Raw genomic sequence first — 20,595 nt, forward strand, 5'->3', positions numbered from 1 at the left:
AGATGACATAGAAGTACAATAGATATATTGAAATAATCTTTTTTGTGTGTTTGTTTGCATTTCTTTTTTTAAGCTGCAATAAAAATGTCATAGCTTGCAAATTGCATTTTTGATTTAAGACCCCGGGAAAATTATTATTTATTGATATGGTTGTATGCTGGATCCTGATTTCATATGTGATGTTTGAACATAAGTTTTCCAATTTGTCACAGGCATTATTCCGATTTATCAAAGTGCAAAGAGGAAGGAAAGTGTGGAATGAATTTTATTAAATTGAAATCTGAACTAAGTCATTATATATGTCATGTATATATGTTGATAAAAATTCATAGCAGATTAATTTCAAAATGTATAGGAACTTATAGGTAAGAATTATAGATTAAAATTCTGGTAAAAAGAACTGAATAAGAGGTCTTTAAAGGTCTTTAAAAATTTTACTGTTTGGATGCTGCTGCTTAGTTGATTAATTTAACTGTTTCAACAGGATACCTGCTTCTCCTTTATTTTCTTCCCTGTCCAGCTGTGTTTTACACTCATTTTTTCTTAAATCTGTTTTTACTTTTTTCTTTCTATGTGAAGGAAGGGAGAAAGTTTCCATATATATATATATATATATATATATATATATATATATATATATATATATATATATATATATATATATATATATATATGTCAAATGTTTTTTTAGCTGGAATTTTAAAATTAAGGGAGACTAGGATGGTCCCATTTCGGCCTTGTTCTGGCCTCATCAGCTAGCCACACCCTTCCTTACTGGGATTTGATCCTGTGGACTCTGCCTTGTAAGGCAGAGACTTAGCAGAGGTGCTATCAGATCAGATCCCTTCCAGCTGTGTACCAGGGAGGGGCTATATGTTTTTTTATGTCGGATCACCCTGGTATATTTCAAGGAACGTCACAGCTCCTTGTATACTTTTGTATACTTTTGCATGTGAAAGTAGTTTGCAAGCATGAGAAAAAATGATTGATTGCCATATGTAACTTAGGATCAATTGTTTTTATTATATTCAGGGTAACTTATTTAATTAAGCAATTTAATTTTACTCAAAAATTATTTATTTATTTATTTATTTATTCAATTTTTATGCCGCCCTTCTCCCTAGACTCAGGGCGGCTTACAGCATGTTAGTAATAGCACTTTTTTTAAAACTGAGCCAGTATATTGCCCCCACAATCCGGCTCCTCATTTTACCCACCTCGGAAGGATGGAAGGCTGAGTCAACCTTGAGCCGGTGATGAGATTTGAACCGCTGACCTTCAGATCTACAGTCAGGTTCTGTGGCCTGCAGTACAGCACTCTACCTGCTGCGTCACCCCAGCTCATAATCCTTCTGAGATCTGTAAAATGAGGACACAGATTGTTGAGAGCAATATGCTGACTCTCTAAATTGCTTAGCGAGAACTGTAAAGCACTGTGAAGCAGTATATAAATGTAAGGGCTGCTGCTGTTGCTGTTGCTATTTAACGTCTGAAATTCCCTTGAGCAGGAGAAAACCTTATATTCATGGTTGTCTTTTGGGAAAATGCCAACTGAAGGAAATCATTTATTTGGAATTATGCAGAACATTTTTCTTTGTAGTTTGTCGAAGTTATACAGTAAAGTTGGGATAAATTTATGAATTCTGTGCATTTACATTCCATTCTTTGTTACATTAAAATTGTACTGCTTAAAAACCTGAAAAATTGAGGTGGTATTCATTATTTTCAGCAGATATTTAGTTCTTCTGTCCTGCTTTATTTAAAGCATTTCCCCCTGTGACTAGTTTTGTATTGTGGAACCATACATAGCATGTTGTGAACTTTAAGTATGATTTATATACAAGAAAACATCTACTTGTGTGTTTGTATACCTATATGTACAGTGGGGAAAAAAGTATATAGTCAAACACTAGTTGTGCAAGTTCTCCCTCTTAAAAAGATGAGAGAGGCCTGTAATTTACATCATAAGTAGACCTCAACCATGAGAGACAACATGAGAAAACACATCCAGAAAATCACATTGTCTGATTTTTAACGAATTTATTTGCAAATTATGGTGGAAAATAAGTATTTGGTCACCTACAAAGAAGCAAGATTTCTGCCTCTCACAGATCTGTAACTTCTTTAAGAGGCTCCTCTGTCCTCCACTCATTACCTGTAGTAATGGCACCTGTTTGAACTTGTTATCAGTATAAAAGTCACCTGTCCACAATCTCAAATAGTCACACTCCAAACTCCACAATGGTGAAGACCAAAGAGCTGTTGAAGGACACCAAAAACAACATTGTAGCCCTGCACCAGACTGGGAAGACTGAATCTGCAATAGACAAGCAGCTTGGTGTGAAGAAATCATATCTGGGAGCAATAATTAGAAAATAAAAGACATACAAAACCACTGATAATCTCCCTCAATCTGGAGCTCCACGCAAAATCTCATCCCGTGGGGTCAAAATGATCACAAGAACGATGAGGAAAAATCTCAGAACCACACTGGGGAACCTAGTGAATGACCTGCAGAGAGCTGGGACCAACATAACACGCTACCATCAGTAATACATTACGCCGCCAGGGACTCTGATCCTGCAGTGCCAGACGTGTCCCCCTGCTTAAGCCAGTATGTGTCCGGACCCGTCTGAAGTTTGCTAGAGAGCATTTGGATGATCCAGAAGAGTATTGAGAGAATGTCAGATGAAACCAAAGTAGAACTGTTTGGTAGAAACACAACTCGTCGTGTTTGGAGGAGAAAGAATGCTGAGTTACATCCAAAGAACACCATACCTACTGTGAAGCATGGGGGTGACAACATCATGTTAAGGGCTGTTTCTCTACAAAGGGACCAGGACGACTGATCCGTGTACATGAAAGAATGAATGGGGCCATATATCGTGAGATTTTGAGTGCAAACCTCCTTCCATCAGCAAGGGTACTGAAGATGAAACACGGCTGGGTCTTTCAGCATTACAATGATCCCAAGCATACCGCCAGGGCAACGAAGGAATAGTTTTGTAAGAAGCATGTCAAGGTCCTGGAGTAGCCTAGCCAGTCTCCAGATCTCAACCCTATAGAAAACCTTTGGAGGGAGTTGAAAGTCCGTGTTGCCCAGCGACATCCCCAAAACATCACTGCTCTAGAGATGATTGCATGGAGGAATGGGCTAACATACCAGCAACAGTGTGTGGCAACCTTGTGAAGACTTACAGAAAACGTTTGACCTTGAAAACGTCTGACGTTTGACGTTTGAAAACGTCATTACCAGCGAAGGATATATATAACAAAGTATTGAGATTTAACTTTTGTTATTGACCAAATACTTATTTTCCACCATAATTTTCAAATACATTCGTTAAAAATCAGACAATGTGATTTTCTGGATGTGTTTTCTCATGTTGTCTCTCATGGTTGAAGTCTACTTAGGATGTCAATTACAGACCTCATCTTTTTAAGTGGGAGAACTTGAATTTGGCAGCTTGTCCACAGTTGCGATGGCAGCTTGCTACTGGATTATGTTTTGCTTTCCCCCAATCTGTGGTGGTAGGACTGGGACTGAAGTAGTGACTTTGGGCCTTCAGCAGTCTCAGCAGTTTTCATGACCAGTAGGATTTATTTGAGTATCAGTGCTGCAGGTGCCACCAAGAAATGCTGCCTCAAGCCCCTTGAAGGGGAAATCTACAGGTAGATTTTTAAAGAAGTAATACTTTCTAATTAAGTGACAGCCTTTTCTATTGTACTATGTTGATCAATACCTTGCTTCAACAAGGGTAACATTCTGAATCAGGGATAAGAGGTTTTCAGAGATGCCTTAGCAAAGAAAAAGAAGAGTATTGCTTTGACAATTATACAGCAGCTGAACAGCTGTATAGGGAGAGTTGGTTTTCCACTTTTCATAGTTTGTGATTAAGGCAAGAATCCCTAGCAAGTAAGAGCTAAATTAATTGTAATGTGTGTCTTTCTCGTCCATCACTTTCTTTGGCTGCCCCTTAAGCAAGAAAGTTTAAAAAGATGTTCCTTACACATTTGTTAGAGGAATATTACATGATCATTGTCATGTAATTTTTGTGATGTTATCTTGTACTTGTATTTATGGTAACAATGCTGTAACATTTAAATATGTTAAAGGGTTAAATAAGGTCCAGGAGGGAAGTGTTTTTAATAGGAAAGTGAACACAAGAACAAGGGGACACAATCTGAAGTTAGTTGGGAGAAAGATCAAAAGCAACATGAGAAAATATTATTTTACTGAAAGAGTAGTAGATCCTTGGAACAAACTTCCAGCAGACGTGGTAGATAAATCCACAGTAACTGAATTTAAACATGCCTGGGATAAACATATATCCATGCTTAGATAAAATACAGAAAATAGTATAAGGGCAGACTAGATGGACCATGAGGTCTTTTTCTGCCGTCAGACTTCTATGTTTCTAATAGAAATTTCTGGTAAAAAGAAAATATGAGTAGAAGAACAGAATTACATAAAGGTAGCCCATACTTCCCAATTTAGGCTTTATGTTAAACAGAAATTATGAAGAGAGCTTTTGTTACAGTGCCTGTTTTATGAGAGATTGCTATATATAGACAACAATGTTTTTGGCTTCTTCTATAATTAATTCATCTCTGACTCATCAGATTATGATCTCCTCTCTCCAGTCAATAGTAGAATTGTGCATGTTTATTTGGAACAAGTGTTTGATGCCTCATAGGAAGATTCCATTGCTTAAAGAGAAACAATAACAATAGTACATTTATTTTGAGATTTCAATAGAATAAGACATCATCATTTTTCAAGCTTATATTGAAACCTGAAAAAAGATTTCATGCTTTAAGCAGAAATGCTATGCTTGTGTGAAGTTTAAAAAAAATCTTATTCTAAATCACTTTCAAAATGTGCACAGCACTAATGCATATATGCATCTTTTCCCTAGAGTTTCTAAGGTGTTAAACAGATTCATTTGGGTAGCCTAATTGAAGAATAATTGATAAAAATGAGTAGAAGTTATTTTATTTTAAATCAGTCTTTGTTTCATTGTGATTTTACAGTAATATTTCTAAAATTTTCTGTTTTTAGTTTTGCTACTTAATTTTAATTTTCCGTCTTTAATTATTCATTCTGAGATAACTATTGTCACTGACAGTTGAATAAATAATATAGATGTAAGCATCTTTTTAAAACTATAAAGTCTCTAATCTATTCCAAGGTACCTGAATACAGTGGCACCTCTACCTAAGAACGCCTCTACTTATGAACTTTTCTAGATAAGAACCGGGTCTTCATGATTTTTTTGCCTCTTCTGAATAACCATTTTCTACTTACAAACCTGAGCCCCCGAAACTAACTGGAAAAGGCAGGGAGAAACCTCCGTGGGGCCTCTCTAGGAATCTCCTGGGAGGAAACAGGGCCAGAAAAGGTGGGGAGAAGCCTCTGTAGGGCCTCTCTAGGAATCTCCTGGGAGGAAACAGGGCCGGAAAAGGTGGGGAGAAGCCTCTGTAGGGCCTCTCTAGGAATCTCCTGGGAGGAAACAGGGCCGGAAAAGGAGAGGAGAAGCCTCCATGGGGCCTCTCTAGGAATCTCCTGTAATGAGGATGGGCTAGAAATTTGATTGGTAGGTAGGTAGATAGGGAGGAAGGTATGTTGATAGATAGTTAGATAAATTGGGAGCCTATTTTAAAACAGAGGCAATCTGCCCCAGTGGCAGTATTTACCCTCACAACACAGGATAGAACCAAGGACCAGAGATTTCTAGGCAAATGTAACTCCTTATCTCCATAATGCAGGGGATTTCTGCAGCATTTTAGCAAGGAAACCAAGCTGATTCTGTGGCATCAGACTCATCCCTAGAGCATAGTCAACACCTGACATCTCAGGTTCATTCAGACTTTATGAACCTTAGGGAACCTCACTCTCCCTACAGAGTAAGGATTGGCTTCCAGGAGAGGAGGACCAGAGAGAGCTAATACTCTCAGAGGATGGTTAGTTCCTGATCAACCCCCCCCCTTTTCACAAGGCTTTTTCACCCGGTCCTCTTCTTCTGTAAATCCCTCCTGTTTAAAGCCAAGCCCACAGCCCACATGGGATCTGAGCCAAATACATCAGAGCCAGCATTGGTTTTACCAAACCCAAATTACCTCTTTACAGAGCCAACCATGGGGAGTGAGGAGATTCCTTCACCCCATGACCTGGTCTGGAGACAATGGGTTCATCCAAGTACCTATACCAACCCAAATGGGAATGGCAATGTAGCTCCAGAATTCACTGAGGAGTTACAATTACCAACAGTAGACAGACCTGTGGCAACCTTAATATCCTCTGCTCTTCTGCCTCAACACATGGCAGATGCTCTGAAAACAGAGAATAGAAGCACTGAACTGACCCTTTGCAGGGCTTATCAGGAGGTGGCCTGGGTAGTAAAGGAAGCAACTACCGCTTCCTTCGTCAATAGAGTGTCCTTACTCTGGCTTTGCCAGATGCAAATGAGATCTTCACTTGTTGACCAATGCCTCCAGCAGTACATCAATAAGTTGATAGCGGCGACAGAATCCTAGATGCAGCCAACTTTGCTTCCAGGGTTATTGCATCGTAGGTAATGGCCCGCTGTCTGCTGTGCCTTTACCACTGGCAGGCGGACACAAATTGGTTTATGGTTTAATTGGATTTGTATGCAAATACAAGATACAAATGGAGGTTAGCCTCTGCACCCTTCACGGGGGCAGAATGTTTGGAGAGGCCATGGAGCCCTGTTGGTGGAAACCAAAGGCAGGAGAAAGATTGCCCTATACAGGCAATTCTTTTGCAGGCCTTCCTTTTGGCCAACAGAAACAGGATTGGGCTTCTCCCAGAGGACGTATGCCACAGAGCTGATCGCCAGATGGATAAAACTGGATTTCAGGATAGAAACAGACAATTCCAGAAGAAGAGACTATTTTGTGGCTCTTGAAGTTGACCCTTCCATCGCTATAAGTGACCCCAGGTCCATCCCTCCCATTAGTGGCCGCATAGGGCTGTTTGCAAATCAGTGGGAGACAACCACAACAGACACCTGGGTCCTAAAGGCCTGATGTTTGAATTTCTCCCAACACCATGTGCAGACAGGTGTCAGCTCTGTCATTGATGTTGTCATGTGGGGATTTGGAGTCCTTCACACATCACCCTATTGTATGCAACTTCATTAAGGGAGCAACCAACTTAAAAACTCTGGTGATACACAAGTATCCCACCTGGGACTTGCCCAAGATCCTGCAGGCACTCTCCTTTGCTCCCTTCATTACGAATGGGAAGCCTGCGTTTTCTCATCTGCAAGGTAGCCTTCCTTATGGCTATTATTTTGGCTAGACAAATTTCAGAGCTGTTGGCCCTCTCCATAAGGGGGGAATCTGTGACTTGGATGCCTTCTTTCTTCTCAAGATTAATTCTTTGTTCCACAAGGCACAAGAAATCATTTTGCCAGACTTCAGTCCAGGCCTAACTCACGGAAAAGAGGTGGCATACCGTGGAGGGCTTCCACATCAGACATTAGAAATTAGACACTTTCGCTTTGGCTGAAGTGGCCTTCGGTAGATGGATTCTTCAAAAGGTACACTCAGACCTGGAGACTTGGGACCAGACCATGGCCCACCCTTAGGACAAGCCGGCTTTGGTATGTCCCATTCTTTGGATTCTCTCTCAGCACCCTGGAGAAGGGACGTTGGTCTTACCTGAAATGCTGAGGGAGATTCCAACCCCACCCTGGCAACCGTCTTGTCCAGAGTCCAGGCGTGGATAACAGGATCAATAATGCATGAAGTAAACTGCTACGTCTTCATCAAAATTAGGGGAGAGTTGAGAGCTGTGGCTGCGAAGTTTAAAAGGACTCAGTCTCTGGGTAGAAAGGTGGAATTAACCCATTCTTTAGATTCTCTCGCAGCACACCGAGAAGGAGTGTATCAGGTAAGAGCAAAGCCCCTTTTGTCAACGTATCAAATCATCTCAAAATGCCTCCTATATAAATAAGGATTTTTGCACCAAACTTGATGTTGGAGAATATCCTGAACAACCAGTAAAGCAAACAAATGGATCATTGAATGAATCAACAGATCCAATTTAAGACTAAATGATGATGCTCAGATAATCCTATGTTGGATACATTATGCAAAGACCAAACTCTATTGGAATATGTTCTTGATGCTAGAAAAGGTGGAAGGAAAGGGAAGAAGGGAAAGAGCATGAGCAAAGTGCATGGATTTAATTACAGTGGTGATGGGAATATTGATGAAAGACCAAGTTAGGACAAATTTTTTGGGAGAAAAACTATTTGATTACTCGGAGTCGCCACTGACTTGATGGCACATAAGTTAATTTGCAAAAAGATTGGCCTAGAATTAAAAGCATGTTTTAAAAGAAGGTTAATTATGATTAAAATATCAGTAAATTCAACTTAGCTTTGAAACCCACTTATCCATTAGGGAAATAAAATAGTATCTAGTAAATGCTTAAAGAAACCCTTGATGCTTTCTCAATATTCTTTGCTTTCCCTTCTTATGAGTCGATATTACTAAATTATTTGGATATAATTTCATTTTTATGCATGTGTACAATATTTAAATACTAAATACAATTATATATATATATATATATATATATATATATATATATATATATATATATATATATATATATATATATATATATATATATATATATATATGGCCCTGGGTTGGGCCGAGAGGCAAAAAAGGAGCTGTGATGTTCCTTCAATATACCAGGGTGATTCGACACAAAATGTAACCCTTCCCTGGTACAGAGCTGAAGGGATTGGATACTGTAGCCTAGAGGATAATTCTCTGCCTTACAAGGCAAAGGTTGCAGGTTCAAGTCCCAGTGGGTATGGCTAGCTGATGAGGCCAAAATAAGGCCGAAATAGATCTATCCTAGTCTCCCTTAATTTTCAAATTCAGCTTAAACATGTGACATATATATATATATATATATATATATGCAAAACATTACACAGGGCAAAACCCGAACTCAGAACAATCTACATATATATATATACACACACTGTATATATATATGAAATAAATATTTTACATTAATTTATATACAGTACTTGCACTTGTTGACCAGTTATAAAAACAAAACAGATTACAAATGTAGTACAAAAATAAATATATATGGCAGCTGAGAAAAATTATATAAATTTTATTTATATTCAGAAGGCCTAAGAGCAAGTTATTAACATAATCTAACTTGACACAGGATAAAACGGTTTAACAAGTAAATCATTAATAAATATTACATAATTGACTCATTGACCCAGCTCATTGATTTGTTATTAACGCTATAGTTTCTATAGCTATAGTTAAAAATCTGGCTGCTGCCACTGTAATTTTAAGATTTTCATGTGCAAGTAAAATTTTTATATGCTGAAAAATATCCTGGTTTAGATTTTTAAAAGGGTTAGATAATTTCCTGCTGGCGATTCTTACAAAATTCGGAGTGCAATAGCATAGGATTTGTTTCAGGATTAGTACCATTATAAAGGCAAATCCTTGAGATTAACATATAGCATATTCAATCAAAACACATTTAATCTGACTTTTGAAAAGGCTGTTCTATATTTGCTAAAATATAAGCTATTGAGGCATTTAGGGAGTTGAAAAATACATCTATTTCTAAATGTTGGAGATGAATATGATACTTTGATTTTAGCTATTAATTCCTGTACTGATTTTGTTTTGATATAATGAATTGCAAATGTCATATTCCTAGAAAATGAATAATTTTGATCAGTGCAGTTTTGATTAATCTTGAGTTACTAGTTTGAACCACATATCGACAAAGGATTTATTTGGCATTTCCTTCCTTGTTTTAAAAGACATATGTCAAGAAAACTTTATATTGGCTAACCAAATTTTTGTTATCAAATGGCATTATCCAATTTCTAATAGAATAGCAGAATTTGGAACATAGCTTAGGACTCTGGATAATTGATTTTCTCAACAATACTTAGCTTGTACCTCAAGAAAGTATTTCAATCCCAATATAATAAATGAAAGAACAGCTATATCTGCATATAAAACATTCCTTTTGCCCAGTGTTAGACAATGGCCTCAACCTGAAGTAGTCTCATTTCCAGATGACAAAGACAGATGTTAAATAATGTAGGGGCCAAGGTGCAACCTTGTTTCACTTCATTATTTATTCTAATGCCATCCTAAGTGTCAATATGAGCAGAAAACTGGGCCCTTTGTACACTTGAGGCCTCAGGCACTTTGTACAACTTGAAGCTTCCAAGTGGTCTTCAGGGGCAGCCCCATGTCTGTAGTGGGATGTAGTCTGAAATGAGGGTGGGTGGGGTGGGGTCTTCCTGGAAATCCATTGCCATTCTTAAACTTTTCCTCCTTGCGGAGAAGATTGATGGCAAAGTCCAAGGAGTAAAACATGGAGGTACTCCTGTGTAAGTTTCTTTATTATTATACCTACAGACAATCTTTCCAGACTAAAGCCAGTATTTGCATAACTATGTACAGTGATCCCTCGATTATCGCGAGGGTTCCGTTCCAAGACCCTTCGCGATAATTGATTTTTCGCGATGTAGGGTTGCGGAAGTAAAAACACCATCTGTGCATGCGCACCCTTTTTTTCATGGCCGTGCATGCGCAGATGGTGGAGTTTGCGTGGGCGGCGGGGAAGACCCAGGGAAGGTTCCTTCGGCCGCCCAGCAGCTGATCTGCTCGGCAGCGCAGCAGCAGGGAGCAGACGAAGATCGGGGTTTCCCCTTTGCGTGGGTGGCGGGGAAACCCCGATCTTCGTCTGCTCGCTGCTGCTGCAGCCGCCCAGCAGCTGATCTGCTCGGCAGCGCAGCAGCAGCGAGCAGACGAAGATCGGGGTTTCCCCTTTGCGTGGGCGGCGGGGAAACCCCGATCTTCGTCTGCTCGCTGCTGCTGCGGCCGCCCCAGCAGCTGATCTGCTCGGCAGCGCAGCAGCAGCGAGCAGACGAAGATCGGGGTTTCCCCGCCGCCCATGCAAAGGGGAAACCCCGATTCGGCTCCTCGCTGCTGCCGCGCTGCCGAGCAGATCAGCTGCTGGGCGGCCGAAGGAACCTTCCCTGGGTCTTCCTCGCTGATGCCCCCGCTCGCCCGCCCGCCCGCCGGCCGCCCGCCGCCCGCCAGCAAGAGGGGGAGAGATAGAGAAAGAGAGAGAAGGAAAGAAAGAGATGAGAGAGGGAGGAAGAGAGTGTGAGAGAGGAAGAAGCAAGATAGAGAAAGAGAGAGAGAAAGAAAGATGAGAAAGGAAGGAAGAGAGTGACGTCATCGGGTGGGAAAAATCGCGATATAGCGTTTCGCGAAGAACGAGATCGCGAAAATCGAGGGATCACTGTATAATCTTACCAACTTCATCCTGCCTACTAGACTTTCCAAACTCCTCTGCCTCTTTGCCCTCTCGGAAGTCTACAATCCATCACAGCATTGCAATAATCCAAATGAGAGGTCGTGAGGGCATGATGACTGTGAGCAAAGCCTCCCAATCAGGAATGGGTAGAAGTGGTGCAACATCTGAAGCTGTGCAAAGGCCCTCCTAACCAAGGCTGCCATCTGCTCTTCTAGCAAGAGTTGTGAAATCAAGAAAACTTGGTGGAGTGGCAAAAGGAAAGAATTCTTTCCCAGAGGGCTAAGAGACAGCACAGCTTAGAATGTCTGGTAGGCAGGAAAAAAATAAGATGGAAAACACACACACACACACACACACCAACATACAGTTTGCAAGAAATAACTATAGTCATGCAGATAATTGCTTTAGTGTTATAAAAGATTCTTTTGTAGGCAAATAACAAATTACTCAGATGCAACTCCACGTGTTATTTTTGTTTTTTTGGGGCCTGATAAAGACCCCCAGTTGTGCACCAGGTCCATCTTGGGACAATACTAAAAGTTGAAGAACCTTGTCACCGGAAGGCCCAAAGACCTGAAACCTTGGGAATGCATTAATGAGCACCAACTACAGTACTATGTTATCCTGAAAATAAGACCATGTCTTATATTTTATTGGAACCCTGAAATAAGCACTTGGCCTTATTGCCATGCACTTGAAAGCCTGATTGGGCTTGATGTCTTATTTTGGGGCAAACAGAATAGCTGTCAGAAAACATGATGAAAGCTCTTTATTTTCACAACATAGAGACAAATTAATCATAATTTCAACTGGGAAGCTGTGACATCCTAGACCAAATCAACAGGAGAATTCCATTGTGACAAATTGGCAATCAGTAGTCACATAGATATACATACATACTGTGTAAAACAGACAATCAACAAAAATGAAAACAGAAAGATCAAAACAGTTCCCCACCAGCAATCAGCATCCTTATGGGCATAGAATAACACCAAGATTAACATCAGACCAATAATAAGTAAACAATACCCCAATTAAGGAACTATCAAACAATCTAAACATTAAGTGGCCATCACTCCTATTGACACTGACAGGGCAAGCCACTAATAGGGCTGTCAAACTCATGGTCTGTGTCACATGTTGGCCACACCCATGTCCAGTTTATTGAAGAAGAAGAAAGTCCTGATAAGTCACGTGACACAAGTTTGACACCCCTGCATTATAATATAAATTGAGAACAAACACTATTCCCCCACAGATGATGTTATCTAGTCTGGGTAATGAGACATCTGTAAGAAAGCAACCAAATTCAAGAGTATCAAGGAACCTCATTCTTCCTAGACATGGGAAAAATTAGGTGCATCAGTTTCCTTGGAGCTAAAGAGGGGGCTCAAGATTCATTTTGAACAGTTGTCAAATTGCAAAAATTTGACAGTTTTAAAATTTAATTGTGGCAGTAAAATGCCACCCCAACTCCTATGATAGTACTAATTAATAAGTTTAATAATTGTTATATTTTAACAATTTGTGGAGGCTAATTCTTCCTTGTGTGTATTTACTGTTATACATGAATGACCTTGTGTGAACTCATATTTGTCAATAAGTATTAAAATGCAATTTACTACTATTTGTAATATACCATTGAAGTTATTTTCCTTTTAAGAGTTCAAATTCAAGCTGTTTACCTGCCGTTTCTAATTTCACTACTAGTTGATATTCAGTCACAAGTGGCTTTTGTAGTCTATAAATGGTTTTATTTTTAATTCTAGCTCATATATTCTTAAGATAATTTAAGTTAGATATTAAGATAGATTTTTCTATCTACAAACTATACTTCCTATTGGTGAATACTGTATTTCATTTTGAGCTATTATAAACTATGCTGGTTAATGACAGGCATGTTATACTCACTCTGATGGTACTTAAAATGCATAACATGTATTGCTGAAAGCAGTGGTTGCTATAGCAACTTTCTAGTAGGTCACAAGCAATGTTGTATATATATGATCTGGCTGTTAATGCACACTAATATGCCTGATGAAGAAAAGAGAAATATAGAAGCTATTAGTTCCAAGTAGAATTCAAACTGCAAACAAAAGAAATTAATATAAATTCAGTGTGATAGTGTTGGTTTCTGATAAATTGTAGATTAGCAGAATTGTTCATTTAAACGTAGAAATTCCCAAGCGCTATATATGGTATATAGGTTGTAATTGGAAGGTCAGATAATAATAATTATACATATACCTAGTCTTTGAATATTCTAATAATTAAAAATCCATTTTATCTTCATTCAGCTTGCATATTTCTGTTGATGCTTTTTTTCCTTTAAAGAATCCTCTTAAAGATCTCTTTTGAATGAGACTATCCATAATTCAAAAGTTCCAGTTATGCTATGTTTGGAGGATGAGGGCACTGACATTCCTTGTTCATTTCCAATAAGGCAGAAATTAGTTATGCACCTGCAGTTAGATGTAACCAAGATCTCAAATTTACAGTCAGTGGGCTGCTTGCACCTTTAAAGCAATTTCTGCAGCCCACAAAAGATACTTTGTAGGAACTGAAGTTGCTAGCTCACAGTTAGGCTGGAATATGTATAATTTGTTCCAGCTCAACAAGGCTTACTTGGTTAAACTATGCAGTCACTTCTTGAGATCTCACATCAAACGGTGCTTCCTTCTAAGTATAATCTCCCCTCCCCAAGGGTCTAGTGGGCATTGCATCTGAAGTGTCACAGTGATCCATGGATTGACAAAGCTTGGTTGGGGCTGGAGAGCCTAGAACAACTTATGTCAGTGATGGCGAATCTCTTTTGGCTCACATGCCAAAAGGATGTGCATGCTAATGCACGTACATGCCCTCAACCATCCCCCTTTGTGCAACCCTTGCACTGCCCCTACTTACATGTGCACTCTCCCCCACTGCTCCCGCGCATATGCAGAGGCCTGACAGCGGATTCATGAAGCCTGAGACAGTGAAAAACAGCCAAATGGAAGCATGAAAATGGACCAATGGGCCAACCGGAATGCGGAAACGAACTTCCTGTTGGCCTATTGAGCCATTTTTCACTGTCCCCAGGCTTCAGGAAGTCTCCTGAAGCCTGGAGCTGACATAGCGCAACACCTCACGTTCCCTCCGATATGGCTCTGTGTGTCACTTGTGGCACACGTGCCATCATGGACTTATGAGATAGCAGAAAAGCTAGGCAAAAGTTTAGTTATCCTGCTGCAAGAGAGATGTCATTACTAGACAAGGAGAAGAAAGGACCTCAATCAAGCAAATCCATTCTTTCTCTGTCCCTAAGCCTACTGTTCTGGGGAATACAATTGATTTATATTTGTGAACCTTCTATAATTGTTTCAATGATATGAAGCATAGAAATATTTTATGCATATTATGGTGTTGAGTGCTCCTTTTTCAGAATTGCAAATACAGTGAACCCTCGATCATCGCGAGGGTTCCGTTCCAGGATCCCAAGCGATGATCGATTTTTCGTGAAGTAGCGGTGCGGAAGTAAAAACACCATCTGCGCATGTGCAGATGGTGTTTTTACTTCCACCGCCGCCGCGCGTTGCTGGGGAGCGCGCGCGCGTTGCTGGGGCCGCTCCCCAGCTGGGGGAGCGGATCTGGGGTTTCCCCAAGCGCGCGCGAGTTGCTGGGGGCCGCTTCCCAGCTGGGGAGCAGATCTGGGGTTTCCCCAAGCGCGCGCGCGTTGCCGGCTCTGCTTCCCAGCTGGGAAGCAAAGCTAGGCTGCCCCAAGCTCGCGCGCGTTGCTGGGGGCTGCTCCCCAGCTGGGAAGCAAAGCCAGGCTGCCCCCAAGCTCGCGCGCGCCGCCCGCCCGCCCACGCTGTTGCCGGCTCCGCTTCCCAGCTGGGAAGCGAAGCCAGGCTGCCCCAAGCTCGCGCGCGCCGCCCGCCCACCCACGCTGTTGCCGGCTCCGCTTCCCAGCTGGGAAGCGAAGCCAGGCTGCCCCAAGCTCGCGCGCGCCGCCCGCCCCGCCCACGCTGTTGCCGGCTCCGCTTCCCAGCTGGGAAGCGAAGCCAGGCTGCCCCAAGCTCGCGCGCGCCGCCCGCCCGCCCACGCTGTTGCCGGCTCCGCTTCCCAGCTGGGAAGCAAAGCTAGGCTGCCCCAAGCTCGCGCGCGTTGCTGGGGCTGCTCCCCAGCTGGGAAGCAAAGCCAGGCTGCCCCAAGCTCGCGCGCGCCCCCCGCCCGCCCACGCTGTTGCCGGCTCCGCTTCCCAGCTGGGAAGCGAAGCCAGGCTGCCCCAAGCTCGCGCGCGCCGCCCGCCCGCCCACGCTGTTGCCGGCTCCGCTTCCCAGCTGGGAAGTGGAGCTAGGCTGCCCCAAGCTCGCGCTCCAGCCCACCGCCGCTGGGGTCTTACCGGGGCAAGAGGGGGAAGACCCAGGGAAGCCTCTGCCGGCGGGGAAACTCCACCCATCTACGCATGCGTGGAAGGGCACGCATGCGCAGATGGTGGAGTTTACTTCCGGGTTGAAAACTAGCGAAATAGCCCTTTCGCGATCCTTGAGGACGCGAACTCGAGGGTTCACTGTACATCGTTAAATTCCTGTATTAGTTCCCACCAGTAATTATCATTCTGTATACACCAACTGTACTCTATTATCATTGAGTGGATTTTTGCTATTTCTCCTAGATTTTTTCTAAAAAATGTTTTGTTGTTGTTTTTTAAAAATATAGTTTCTTTCTATTTATATATTATGCTTCTGGTCCTATTCTATATCCTAAAGTTCAGACCTCAGAAATAATCATTGCCTGAAGGCTGTAAGGGTCTGGATGGAGAGAAACCAATTGTGAGTCAAACATAGAAACATAGAAAATTGACGGCAGAAAAATACCTCATGGTCCATCTTATCACAGAGTGGTTCCCTGTCCCACTGGTTGTCAGGAGTGTTGACACCTCTTACTCTGTTTGGGGTAACATTCATCTTTACAAATCTGGTGCAATTTTTTTCTTGCTTAAAGAGCTGGTGATAGGGTTATCATTGACTTGGGTAGCCTTAGTCACAGTCATGCTTGCCTTAATTCAAGGAAGTCCAAACCCCAGGCCTTGGCCCACTACTAGTCCTTGGCAGTTTGGAACCAGACCAGAGAGGTGGCTGAGCACACACACACAGACACCATACCCACTTACATGAGTAGCAGCTGAACGTGTGTGTGCTGCATTTGCGCAAGAGGTAGATGTGCCTGCCCGCAAACTTGCACAAGTAGAGCTGTGCGCACATGTGTGCTTGCCTGCTGCTCTCATGTAACTATCCACCACTCCCACCAGGCCTCATAACCCAAAGGGTTGGGTCAGTCTGCCGTAGTCACCTCCTGTTTGGATTATTGCGCTGTGCTTTACATGGCTCTGCCTTTGAAGACCATCCAGAAACTGCAACGGAACCAGAATGCCGCAATGTGCACATTTTTAGGTGTTCTGTGACTCACCTGGGCTCTTTTCTTTTCACATATACACATATCTTGCTCCAAAACTGACTAGAGCAGTGATGGCAAACCTATGGCACGAGTGCCACAACTGGCACACGTAGCCATGTCAGAGGGCACATGAGGCACTGCCCTATGACAGTTCCAGTGCACTTGCGTGCTCCAGCCAGCTGATTTTTGGCCTTGAGGAAGGCTGTTTTGCCCTCTGGAGGCTTTCCTGAAGTGCGAAAAGCAGCACAATTGGCAAACGGGAAGTCATGCCCCTCCGAGTCTTCGGAGAGGGGCGGCATACAAATCTAATAAATAATAATAATAATAATAATAATAATAATAATTATTATTATTATTATTATTATTATTATTATTTTCTGAACTTCTGGTTTGCCCATTTTTTCACCGTTCCAGGCTTCAGTGAGACCTGTGTGTATGCGTGGGGGCGGTGTGTGTTTGTGTGCGTGCATGTGCAGGGGGCAGTGTGGGGGTGCACATGCATGGGAGAGGGAATGGGTGTCAGCGTGCTCGCTAGTGTGTGCAACCCCGCCCTTTGACATGTGAACCAAAAAAGGTTCGCCATTACTGGACTAGGGAGTTGTGTTTGACTCCAGTTGGGACTCTCTTGGGGGTTGTGTTTGACTCCAGTTGTCTTTTTTCCCCTTTAGGAGAACAAGCATGACTCCTTTCTTTGTCATACTTTTAATTTTTGCATAGCTTTTAACTTATTCTTTGGCAGGTTGTGGTGGTGTTAGATTCTACATTTAACTAACTGTTACTCATTTTGAGTACTGTAACTAAATAGACAGCTGGGGAATAATAAATTAATTAAATGGTTGCACATGAAATTATGTCTATGTTATATTGTGGTGCTAATAATAATAATAATAATAATTTATTATTGTTATTATTATTATTATTATTATTATTATTATTATTATTATTATTATTATTATTATTAATTAGATTTGTATGCCGCCCCTCTCCAAAGACTCAGATGTACAGTCAGGTGAAAGAAAAAGTACACCCTTTTTGAGTTCTATGATTTTATGTACAGTATTAGGATATAATGATCTGGACCCTAGCAGTTTTTCAAAGTAGGTAAATACAACCTGAGATGAGCAACGCATGACATATTGGACCATGTCATAATTTATTTTACACCCCCCCCCAAAAAACCCCAAAATGGAGAAGCCATGTGTGAAAAACTAAATACGCCTTATGATTCAATAGCTTGTAGAACCTTCTTTAGCAGCAATAACTTAAAGTAATAGTTTTCTGTATGCTTTTTATCAGTTTTACACATTGTTGTAGGGGGATTTTAGCCATTCTTCTTTACAACATTGATTTGGTTTGTTGAGGTTTGTGGCATTTGCACAGCACTCTGGGTATTGACTGGGCCAGTGCAACTCCTCTATTTTTTTCATTTTCTGCTATTGTGTTGTAGATTTGATGGTGTGCTTGTTGCATGACCCATTGTTGGTGAAGCTTTAGCTGTCGGACAGATGGCGTCACATTTGACTCTAGAATACCTTGATATACAAAGGAGTTCATGGCTGAGTCAATGAATGCAGGATGCCAAACATCTCCACTTTGGTTATATCAGTCCAAAGGACAGTTTTCCAGAAACCTTGTAATTTGTTCAGATGCAATCTGTGCTGCCATGTTCTTATTAGATGAGGATTTCTCCTGGCAGCTCTTCCAAATAAACCACACCTGTTTAGGCTTTTTCTGATTTACTGTCATTAACTTTGACATATACCATGATAACTCTGAGGCCTGTAAAGTCTGAGAAGTAACTCTTAGATGTTATGCAATTTCTTTGAGCATTGCAAGGTTTGAGCTTGGGATGAATTTGCTGAGATGTACACTTCTGGAAAAATTGGCAACTGTCTTAAATGTTTTCCATTTATGTATAATCTTTCACACTGTAGAATAATGGATTTATAATATTTTTATAAATCAAATAAATTAAATTAAATTTTAAATTGGCATATAACCCTTTTCAGATTGTTGGTCAACAATAATTACTTCTCCAAGTTCATTGCTGATCTCTTTACCCTTCGGCATTGTGTTAACACAAACCTCAGTGCTGCAGATCAGCAACTCTAAACTTCAACTTTTATAGAGGTAGTCACACTTGCTGATGGTCAGTGAACTTAATTATCAGTACTTGGCTGCTACTTAACCTCTTCATACCTGTGGAAGCAGTAAGAGTGTACTTAGTTTTTCTGTTTTTTTCTATTTTGTCTTTCTTTTTGTAAAATAAATGATGACATGGTGTAACACATCATGTATTGTTCATCTGAGGTTGTATTTACCTATTTTTAAGAACTGCTAAGGACCAGATGATTTTTACTATGTCCTAATATGTAAAACCATAGAACTCAAAGGGAGTGCATTTTCTTTTTCGCATGACTGTAAATTACAATTATATTGTTTAACTGGAATGTAATCTAAATTGTCTTGAATGCTTCTTTTTGATTTTGAATATTCCAAACACTATCATTCTGATTGAAAAACATTTATTCTCCAGATTTTAAAATTTTTGGTTGTTTTGGATCTCATCTTCAACTTCAGAACTGTGTTTAATTAATGTTTGTTTTATTTATAGGTTGGATTTGGAAACAGTTACAAAGACATTGACAGAGAGATACCTCTACAAGATATTTTTTGGTTACATTAGCAGGTCATAGTGCGCAACAAAATGATTACTTCAGAGTTACCAGTGTTACAGTGAGTATTAATTTTATAAGTAAATCACGGCAATCCAGATGGTAAATTATTGGTAATCAATGATATCCTCGTGAAAAAATAAGTGATTTGCAGAAACACATTTATATATTTGATCACAGTTTTATAAACACTATGTGGTTGAATTTAATCTTGGGAAATGTAAAAATGATATTCAAATCTCACTTTAAATGTCCTTTTTTGTATTCCAGTAATGGAATCAGTTTTTTTTTAAAAACAGTTTTAATATGAACATGATCTGCATGCTGATTTTTGAAATGAATGTTTTTGGTAATTGTATCACATCATACAGATACAGGCAGAAATGTATACTATGATAAAATATATCCTGAACAACTGTTTTTAGGGAATCTCAAGTATACTTTTAGAACAAAGTTGTGAGAATTGGAAATATTTTATTGATTTAAGCCAATTATCTTCTGAGGTCATACAATAAAAGCAAAAATATTTTATGGTTATGTATCAACATGAAACATGTCATTATTGGAGAGAAAAAATTAATGAATGTTTAATATATCACCAAATATAGGTCTTAATAAATATGTTGTGGGTTTTTTCTAGTCTGAAATTAGCTGTTTTGTTATTTTCCTGTGCACTTTTTGGAAAGTCCAAGCATGGGTTAACTTCTGTTCTCCAATGCACTTGCAAGGAGAGTCCAACATGGGTTATTCTTCAGTCTGATTGGTAGGGACTGAGTTTAATTTGAATACAGTAGTCCCTCACCTATCGTTGGTGTTACGTTCCAGACCTGGCCGCGATAGGTGAAATCCGCGATGGGGAATTTATCGACTGATAGTACTTATTTAAGTATTTATATTATAATTGTTTGGTAAGTTTTCATTGTTTTAAGTGTTTATAAACCCTTCCCACTCAGTATTTATTTTAGATACAGTATTTAAATACAGTATTTACAATTTTAGATTTTTATTTTTTTTAAAAAAACCTGCCGATCGAGTTCGGCGGGCTGTTTAAATCTGCCGACCGGCTTCCTCAGAAACCCGCGATGAAGTGAAGCCGCAGTAGGTGAAGCGCGGTATAGTGAG

General features: G+C 40.5%; 1 protein-coding gene across 2 annotated transcripts in view; it reads left to right on the top strand.

The window, feature by feature from the left end:
* The window catches only part of STAG1 (STAG1 cohesin complex component), a 174,436-nt gene that overhangs the window by 26,307 nt on the left and 127,534 nt on the right, over window positions 1-20,595 (top strand). For both annotated transcript variants that reach the window (XM_070753086.1, XM_070753085.1), the window contains exon 2: window positions 19,413-19,534. In XM_070753086.1, the coding sequence (XP_070609187.1) occupies window positions 19,506-19,534 (29 nt within the window). In that variant the 5' untranslated portion in view covers window positions 19,413-19,505. The remainder of the gene's footprint in view (window positions 1-19,412; window positions 19,535-20,595) is intronic.

This window comes from Erythrolamprus reginae, chromosome 5 (assembly GCF_031021105.1).
Source record: "Erythrolamprus reginae isolate rEryReg1 chromosome 5, rEryReg1.hap1, whole genome shotgun sequence".
Lineage (NCBI taxonomy): Eukaryota > Metazoa > Chordata > Lepidosauria > Squamata > Dipsadidae > Erythrolamprus > Erythrolamprus reginae.